General features: G+C 43.8%; 1 protein-coding gene across 1 annotated transcript in view; it reads right to left on the minus strand.

The window, feature by feature from the left end:
- The window catches only part of MYH15 (myosin, heavy chain 15), a 159302-nt gene that overhangs the window by 1760 nt on the left and 148393 nt on the right, over positions 1–9149 (minus strand). Inside the window, exons 37-38 of the mRNA XM_010838558.1 lie at positions 8334–8504; positions 6224–6328 (exon numbers count right to left, since the gene is read on the minus strand). Coding sequence (XP_010836860.1) covers positions 6224–6328; positions 8334–8504 — 276 coding nt within the window. The remainder of the gene's footprint in view (positions 1–6223; positions 6329–8333; positions 8505–9149) is intronic.

Consider the following 9149-nt stretch of genomic DNA (forward strand, 5'->3'; position numbering starts at 1 on the left):
GCCCAGCCAAGCCACACCTGCCTGTGGTTTCTCAGTGCCCACCTGCAGCCCCCCATCAAACCAATTCTTTCCTTGAACTTTCTAACTGACCCTTGGCTTTAGGTAATGGAACTGTTAGGGGAAGCACACTGATTGAAACCTCCCACCCTGGCCAGGCACCATAGTAACCATTTGCATGAGTTGTTTTATGACAGGAGATCCTGATAAGGAATACGGAACTACTAAGCCACCACCAACCAGAAGAGTTTGGGAAAGGTCGAAAGGAGACACCGCATGTCCGTCCACTTCCCAGAATCCCTCTCGCTAGCATCCATCTTGGCTGAGCAATGCGTGTGCCACCAGGAAAGACTCTGAATTAGAATGATTGGCCAAAGACCACACAGAAACTAATCCCATCACCATAAAACCTGAGACTGCGAGCCACGCGGCAGAGCAGTTCTCCTGGGTTCCCTTACCCTACTGCTCTCCACCCAGGTGCCCTTTCCCAATAAAATCTCTTGCTTTGTCAGCACATGTGTCTCCTCAGATAATTCATTGCCAAGTGTTAGACAAGAGCCCAGTTTCGGGCCCTGGAAGGGGTCCCCCTTCCTGCAACAGAACTATACGAAAGACTAAGTTTACTGGAATTGTGGAGTGGGCATTAGCAGAGATAGGAAAATTCCATAAGCTATGGGGACCCTGTTTTGTGTGTTCTTATTGCTTCCATTGAAATCCAGGCTTGGGCTGGAAAAAGGAAATCCAGTAAGACAGTGTTTTTCAAACATGCTCTGTGATGTCCTGGGTATTCTGAGGAGGAAGGAGGGAAGAGACAGACATGCAGGAATGCTCTGCATGCCACCCCCTTTACCACACCCTTTTAACTAGAGTACTTCCACTTTGGAGCTGTTGAACTGCCCTGAAGGAGAGTATTTAAACTGACTGATGGTTGAGATGAATGATTTAACCAAGACAAACACCTACTGCTTAAACATTTTTCCTAGCTCCATCTTACTTATTCCATCAAGTATCAACTTTTTTGGTGGCTTTCATGGTTTCCCCACTTATCTCCCTCTGCTGCTGCTGCTGCTAAGTCGCTTCAGTCGTGTCCGACTCTGTGCGACCCCATAGATGGCAGCCCATCAGGCTTCCCGTCCCTAAACAATCTCACTCCAACCAGGCTCATCTCCTACGCCCCTTTAGTTATCCTGCTTTTTCCCTCCTTGCTAGGTTTAATGTTTAGCCCCCGGGACACAGCACAGAGGCAGCAGACAGAAATGCTCAGTTTCCCTGAAAGAGACCTATTTGCTTATCTTAGTAGCTACAGTCCAAGGGGGCAGTCTTCTAATTTAACACACATCTCCAGAGACCAGGAAGGCTGGTGGCACCATCTTCATACACTCTCTCTGCCTCTAGGTTTCTGGTATCTCTTGGAAAGGAGCACATGTTTGGTGGCCCAGTTTTCATGGCTGCCACCCAGGGTACATCCCTTGAAAGCTTGGCTCTAGTGGCCAGCAGGACTTACATTCATGGGTCCTACAGGACTGCAACAGTTTTTAACCACCGCCTCCCCTCAGCATCGGCAGAAGACTGAAGCACCTGGGAAAGCCAGTGGGTGCCATCTTCACATGCCCCACCTAGGCTACCAGTATCTCTGAGAAAGGAGCTTCTGCACAGGTCTGGTGTACTGACTTTTGTAGCTGATGTCCAGAGGATAAATTTCTTATTCTGTCTCTGGGCTTGTGTTCAAGCAAGGGCCTGTGTTCACAGGTTCAATGAGATGATAGCAAACAGAGAAAGAGTTCTTAACTGCATAGCACCACAAGGATCGGAACAGACAGACAGAAATACGCATCTCCCAGTCATTCCCTGAAAGAGGTGTATTTGCATACTTTAAAAGCCCCTGCCTGAGGGTCTGGCCTCCAGTCAGCCCTGCATCTAAGTACTGACTGAGATCCTCCCCTTTGCAATATTATAGACAGTTTTTGAACACTCAACTAAGAGCCCTAAGAACAAAGAAGGCTGCTTGGACAGTCACAGAGATTTCAGAGACAACTAACAGCTAGGGTAGATTGAACAATAAAGATCTTCTCTTACATGAGACTATTCATTTAAGATTGGGAGAGTTGTTTTATCTAATGCGTAAGCAACAACACAGAGATCAAAAGTTGAAGAAACAAAGTAATATGCTCCAAATGAAGGAATAAGATGAAACCCCAGAAAAGGATAAAGGTAGATGATTTACCTGATAAAAGGTTCAAAATAATAGTCATGAATCTGCTCACCAAGCTCAGGAGAACAATGCATAAACAAAGTGAAAATTTCAACAAAAAGAAAATATTAATATAAAAAAGTACCAAGCAGAAATCACAGAGATAAATATCTGAGCAAAATTTCCAATATAGGCATTTAAGAGTAGACTAGATGAAGTAAAAGAAAGGCTCAGTGAACTTCAAGACAAGGCAGTGGAATTCATCCCATAAAAGTGGGGTGGGGCGGGGGGGGGGGAGTGAATAAAGACAGCTTAAAGGACTTATGGAATAACATCAAGTGGACCAGCATTTGCATTACACAGAGAAGAGAGAAAGAGGAAGAAAAGTAAATTTTTAGGATACAAAATCATTATGCAAAAATAAGTTGTGTTTCTGTACACTAATATGAACTATCAGAAATTAAGAAAACAATCCCATTTATAATTGCATCAAAAAGAATAAAATACTTAGGAATAAATTTAACCAAGGAGGGAAGGTGAAAAACTTGCACACTGAAAACTATATGTGTGTGATGACCCAGGGATGAAAGAGCAGATAACCAAGGAGGATCTTGGAAGGCAGGAATGGAAAAACCAGACCCTTATCGTCCTTCCATCCCTGATGTTCTAACTATTAATGGAAACAGTATAACTGGTCTCCCCTCCTACCCCATAGGGAGGAGGTATTTGCCTTACTCTTATCCCCACCCAGGATACGTGCCTCATCCAATCAGCAAATGAGCCACAAGACCCCAATCCCACTCCTTGTATCCTGGGTATAAAAGTAGACTAAGGACCCCTGTTCAACATCAGTTTTCCCTTGAGCTGGGAAAACTCAGCTTAAGTTTTGAGTTTTCCCTTTCCAACAGCATCTCCCACTCTAATAAACTTTATTTCCCTCTCATTGTGTCTTATGTCTGGAAATTCTTTTCCAACCTGCACCCAGAACACAACAATACAGCACTGATGAAAGAAACTGAAGAAGACACAAATCGTGGAAAGCTATTTTGTGCTTGTGGTTTGGAAGAATTAATGTTAAAATGTCCATACTACCCTAAACAATCTACAGAGTCAATGCAGTCACTATCATTTTTCACAAAAAATAGAATGGAACCACAAAAGGCCCTGGGTAGTCAAAGTAATCTTGAGGAAGAAGAACAAAGCTGAAGGCATCTTGCTTTCTGATTTCAAACATATTACAAAGGTATAGTCACTGAAACAGTATATATTAGAATAAAAACAGACATGCAGATCAACTGAATGGAATAAAGAGCCCAGATATATTCATATATACATGGCCAATTAATGCAAAGGAGCCAGAATATATAATGGGGGAAAGACAACTAATTCTTCAATAAGGGGTGTTGGGAAAACTGGACAACCACACGCAAAAAAGGAAATTTGACCACTATCTTATACTATACATAAACGTGAACTCAAAATGGGGATAAAAACTTGAATCTAAGACCTGGAATCATAAAACTCCTAGAAGACAACACAGAAGGTAAGTTCTGTAACATTGATCTTGATGAATTTTTTTGACACTAAAAGCAAAGGCATTAGAAGCAAAAATAAATCAGTGAGGCTTTCTCTGCCTCAGGCTGCTTGCTCTCCCCTTTATCTTTCCCAGGTGTTGCTGCTGCTGCTGCTGCTAAGTCGCTTCAGTTGTGTCTGACTCTGTGCAACCCCGCAGACGGCAGCCCACCAGGCTCCCCCATCCCTGGGATTCTCCAGGCAAGAACACTGGAGTGGGTTGCCATTTCCTTCTCCAATGCATGAAAGTGAAAAGTGAAAGTGAAGTCGCTCAGTCGTGTCCGACTCTTAGTGACCCCATGGACTGCAGCCCACCAGGCTCCTCGGCCCATGGGATTTTCCAGGCAAGAGTACTGGAGTGGGGTGCCATTGTCTTCTCTGCCCTGAATACAGGAGGTAGACAAATGTAAAGTAGAGCAGGTAGATAGGGGGTGGTGGTGGGGAGGAAAACTGTCTTTACCTCCTGTAAATAATATAGGTTCCTAATCCTATGTCCTGCTTTATAGCATACATTTCTAGACACTGGAGAGGAAAACAGGATGAATTTCCAAATGCTAGAGGGACATATGAGGGGAGATAAATTCTCAATGGGACTGGCCTTAAAACTCTTGTAGATGGAGTGACACTTGGTTCCCTTTTCCAATGCAGTATGATTTTCCAAGAGGAATTTTTCCTACGAAAGAAAAACCCTATTTATATCCCTTTCAAAATGACATTTTATAATGGCACCTATGATGTACTATCACAAAACACCCTGCCCCACAGTCCTGATGGTTATTTTGATGTTAAAGGAGAGCAGATTGAATTGACTCAACATCTGCCTTGAATATTTCAAAACCAGGTACTGATATCAAGGAATATGGAGGGCTCTCTAATGTCTCTTTAAAGTGACAGGGTCTTGCCTATTATCTTGTAATAAAAAGTACTCAATAGGTGTTACCTGAGTTGACGGCAGAAAATCATTGCATAATTGAATAGATATACTCTAAGCATTGTGCAGACACTTGGAAGAAATTAAGAAATACACTTCCATGCTAGTACAAGGGGAAGACACAGATTATTGCTATAAAGAAACAAAGATAAAAACACAGTAGAATGAGACTGTATTACTTGGGACAATGAAGAAAGTATAGCTTTAGTGCACTGTTGTATAATGAACCTGTTTACAGAAGAAAACTGTAAGAATAATCCATAGGAAAATAAAAAGAAAAAAAAACAGACACAATTAACAAGCAGCACTTTGCTTCCTCACGTTGTCTTATCCTTGCTCAAAAGAAGCATAGACTAGCACACCTTTCATGTTTCCCGGGTGTTTACTTCCTGCCCCACACACACCATGAGGCAGTCCCCAGTGGTTTTCACTATAATACCTAGCATGGTCTAAAGAAATGTCAGGCTAATTCGCCTTAGGAAAGAACTACTTATTCAGCAAAGAAGAACTGTACAAATAGCTCATTTCATCTTAATTAGCCCAAGATGGTGCTTCTGAAGCACTCTGCTGTCCTAACAGTACTCTCCTTCCTACTGCAAGGAAGGAACACTTTGATGTCTCTGACACCAACTCAGCCTCGGGGGCCACTATCAGGACTGGCAGATCTCTCATGAGTGCTAAGTTGCTGTAAAGTGGGCACCTAGAGTGAGTTTGCCTTTTCACTGGAACAAGCTATATTGTGTGGCAGAGAGTAACCATTGGCATCTGTGTTTAACTGAAACACACGCATCTGCTCTGTGCCAGGAAGGTGCTGGGCCCAGAGGAGTGAGCAAGATATGTGCTATCATGAGATATCTGGTTTTCTCTGTTTGAAGAAAAGGTAAGACAAGCTGGAAAATGAAAACACAAGTGAAGGAGTAGATTGCTACTCTGGCAGTGCATTAGTTACTGGTAACAAGTTTGCCCACTTCTTTTCAATTATTTGCTTAGACATGAAGACAGTCAGAAAGCTGCAGGGGGCCTCTCAGCATTTGCTGTATTTCCACCCGGCACCAACACCAGATAGAGTCCTCGGTGGCCTGGAGTGTTTGTGAGACCAGAAAACAAGAGTGGAAACGTCCCCTGCTCCAATTTAACTAGCGCCTCATGCAACCTGCTGGCTGAGTCGCCACCCCAGCCTCCACCAGTCACTTCATTTACACATTGTTCTCACTCAGCCTCTCACAGGAAGGCATCTTTCCAAAAGTGCTGCAGACATTGCGTGAGAAAAAACAAGGATAGTATAAATAGCTCTTCGCCTCTAATTGCAACTTGTCACTCACATTGTGCTTCCCGAGAGCTCTAAAGAGGGACCAACCCAAATCAGTAATAGCAGAGGAGCTCTGGAAGGACAAGTTGGTGTCTCCTGCTAAGGGAGAGGAACGACGGAGAGAGAACTAGAGGAGTCCTAGGGGGTGGTTTCAGGCTTGAAGGAGCACATCCACCTGAGGTAGGGTGCAGCCAGGCAAGCAGGGAGCGGCTTCTCAGAGTACCTGATGGGTCAGCTCCTTGATGCACCGTTCAAGCCTGTGGGCTCCCCTCTGGGCCTCCGAGTTACGTTGGACTTCGCTCTCCAGTTCAGCCTCCAGTTCACGAACCTGCAAGCAAACCATGGTCTCAGATGATAGGTGGCCAGCCAGCAAGCCAGGAGGGCATTGCAGTGGCCAATTGATACCATCAAGGGAAGATGTGTTTACTTTGGTTCCTGTAGTGGTGGAACAGAGCAAGCTCTCTGGGAAAACTGCCTCGCCAAGTGAGCTGGTCAAACTAGGTGAGCTCATAAAAGGACTGTTTAGACTCTGAAGGATGTGAAAAGCTAATCCATGCAGAGATGATAAGTATCCTCTCTTGGATTACAAAAGTACATACACATGTGCGTATTAGAAGGTACATAAGTATATATAGAGAATAAGCTGCCTTATCTTTTTCCATGTTCAGTTCTGATTCTCTAAAGAAACCAGACCCTGAGTCTATGTCACACATATGTCACCCACAGCCCTGCTAGGTGGGAGAGCTGTAGTACAGATGAGCAGCTGGCCTGTAGCCTTATAGAATTACACGATCAAGGTTAACATCATTCAATGAATATGAGGCCTCCTATGCACCAGGGATACAGCGGGAAAAAAACACAAAAATCTCTCCCCTCTATAAGCATCCATTCTAGTGAATGAAACACACAAAGCAAAGTAAAACATAGATTATGTTAGATGGTGGTAAGTGGAATGGAGAGAAATAAAGCAGGACACGGGGTAGGGGGTTGATAGGGAAGGGTGTCTTTCATACAATTTTGCAATCAAACCAACTAAACAAGGTCCATTCGGAAGGCCTAACTTTCATCTCTGTTTTCCTCCTATGCGTAGTGGCTTTTATTCAGTTCAGTCACTCAGTCATGTTCGACTCTTTGCAACCCCATGGACTGCAGCATGCCAGGCCTCCCTGTCCATCACCAACTCCCAGAGTTTACTCAAACTCATGTACGCTGAGTTGGTGATGCCATCTAACTAGCGCATTCTCTGTCATCCCTTTCTCCTCCCACCTTCAATCTTTCTCAGCATCAGGGTCTTTTCAGATGAGTCAGTTATTCACATCAGGTAGCCAAAGTATTGGCGTTGCAGCTTCAGCATCAGTCCTTCCAATGAATATTTAAGACTGATTTCCTTTAGGAAGAACTGGCTGGATCTCCTTGCAGTCCAAGGGACCAGTGGCTTTTATTAGTCTTCATTTTATCCCGCCACCAATTCTTTTAGAAAATATAGGCAGATGTGTACATGTCTTCATATTTTCCCTCTTTCTTGCACAGAAGGTTATATACTCTCCACATTGCCTGTGCCTTTATTATCATTGTACTACTAGGCATGAACTCCAGAACATTACAACACTCTTCTTCACTCCTTAATCAGTATGATTATACCATAAATGTGTATTGGTATCCATTATATAGATATATCATAAATGTGCAATGGCAATACTTTCTCAGAGGCCCTTCTGAGGCATGAAAATCCCAGTCAAATATTCTTTCCATTCTTATAGCATCTGTCACATGACCTGTAAATTGTCACTGAAATTGATTCAATAATTTAAAAAATCCTATTTTCAAGCTAGGTCTTTCTAGTCTTCCTATCCTGAAGCTCCCTGAAGGCAGGTACTACATCAATTCTGTCAGTCCTCACTACCTCTGCACTAAAGTCTTTTTGGTCCTGGATTTACTTGTTTCCCTCTGCTTTCTCTGGCTGTTAGGATAGAGGCATTCTCCATAGAGCAGATAATGGGAGCAAAGGCAGGGAATCAAGACTGTTGAGAGGATGTTTGGAAACAGTGGGTCCCCAGGCTGTGGGGAGCCTAGTGCCGGGGCGGGTGAAGCTGGGGGAGATACATTCCACTAAGCAGGAAGGCAGGTTTCACCTACTCCAGGAAGAGTCCTGTTTAGTGGCCCAAAGTCAAGAAGAATGAATGAATATACTGAGATCTGACACTCTCAGTGACTGCAAGTGCTACAAGCCAAAGTGAAGAGGGAGGTAGCACTATCTGATGTGATATCCCAAGACAATAAGACTTTGAACTGGGAGTTGTCAAGACCCCATGATTACACAGGCAAACTCCTACCCTGGATTCTAGTTTCTGGATTTGCTTTCTGTTCCCCACTATGGCTGTCTGCTCAGCATCATCCAGCCTCTCTTGTAAGTCTTTAATTGTCTGCTCCATGTTCTTTCTCATCCTCTCCAAGTGGGCATTGGTATCTTGCTCCTTCTTCAGTGCTTCTGACATGTTTGCTACCTAGAAAAGAAGGAAAGGGACTGAGATAATCTGGAAGCCAACAGAGCTGAACATTTTTGTCCCTAGTCTTTAGTTCCTGATGTGACTAAAGGCCATGCCTCGCCTCTGTACTTCATCTCTTCCCACTATGCTCTCCCTAACTTCTGATCCTCGAGTTTGGTAACCATAAGGTAATCAAGATAGCAGCAGCTACTGGAGATCAGGGTGATGGGTGGTGGAAACAGACCAGAGATGAAACACCATGTGAACATTATCACACAATATCTGTATTCAAAGAAAGCCGACCAACTGAGGGCAGAGTTTTTAACTGAGTAAAGCACCAGGACATGTCCTATGGCAGCACGCACCAGGAAGAGTGTGGCGTGCTTAGGAGAATCTTTTTCACGCCTCACTTCTGTAATTCTGTGACTTGCAACTGCAAACAAGTTTAGGCTCTAGGAGTTTGGCAGCAACTGATGCTTTCGGTGCCAATAATCTGGCAAAAGGATGGTTAATTCTTGCAAAGCCTCCTCTCGGCTTTGATTGTGTATACAAGGGCTCGGTGTCTTGCTGCCATTATTAAGAACTGTTTCATGAATCTCTCAGTGCCTTTAATGTAAGAACACTGCCCTCTCAGCCAAAGTTTCTCTGTCTATCAGGTTACCA

This window comes from Bison bison, unplaced genomic scaffold (genome assembly GCF_000754665.1).
Source record: "Bison bison bison isolate TAMUID 2011002044 unplaced genomic scaffold, Bison_UMD1.0 scf7180017864098, whole genome shotgun sequence".
Lineage (NCBI taxonomy): Eukaryota > Metazoa > Chordata > Mammalia > Artiodactyla > Bovidae > Bison > Bison bison.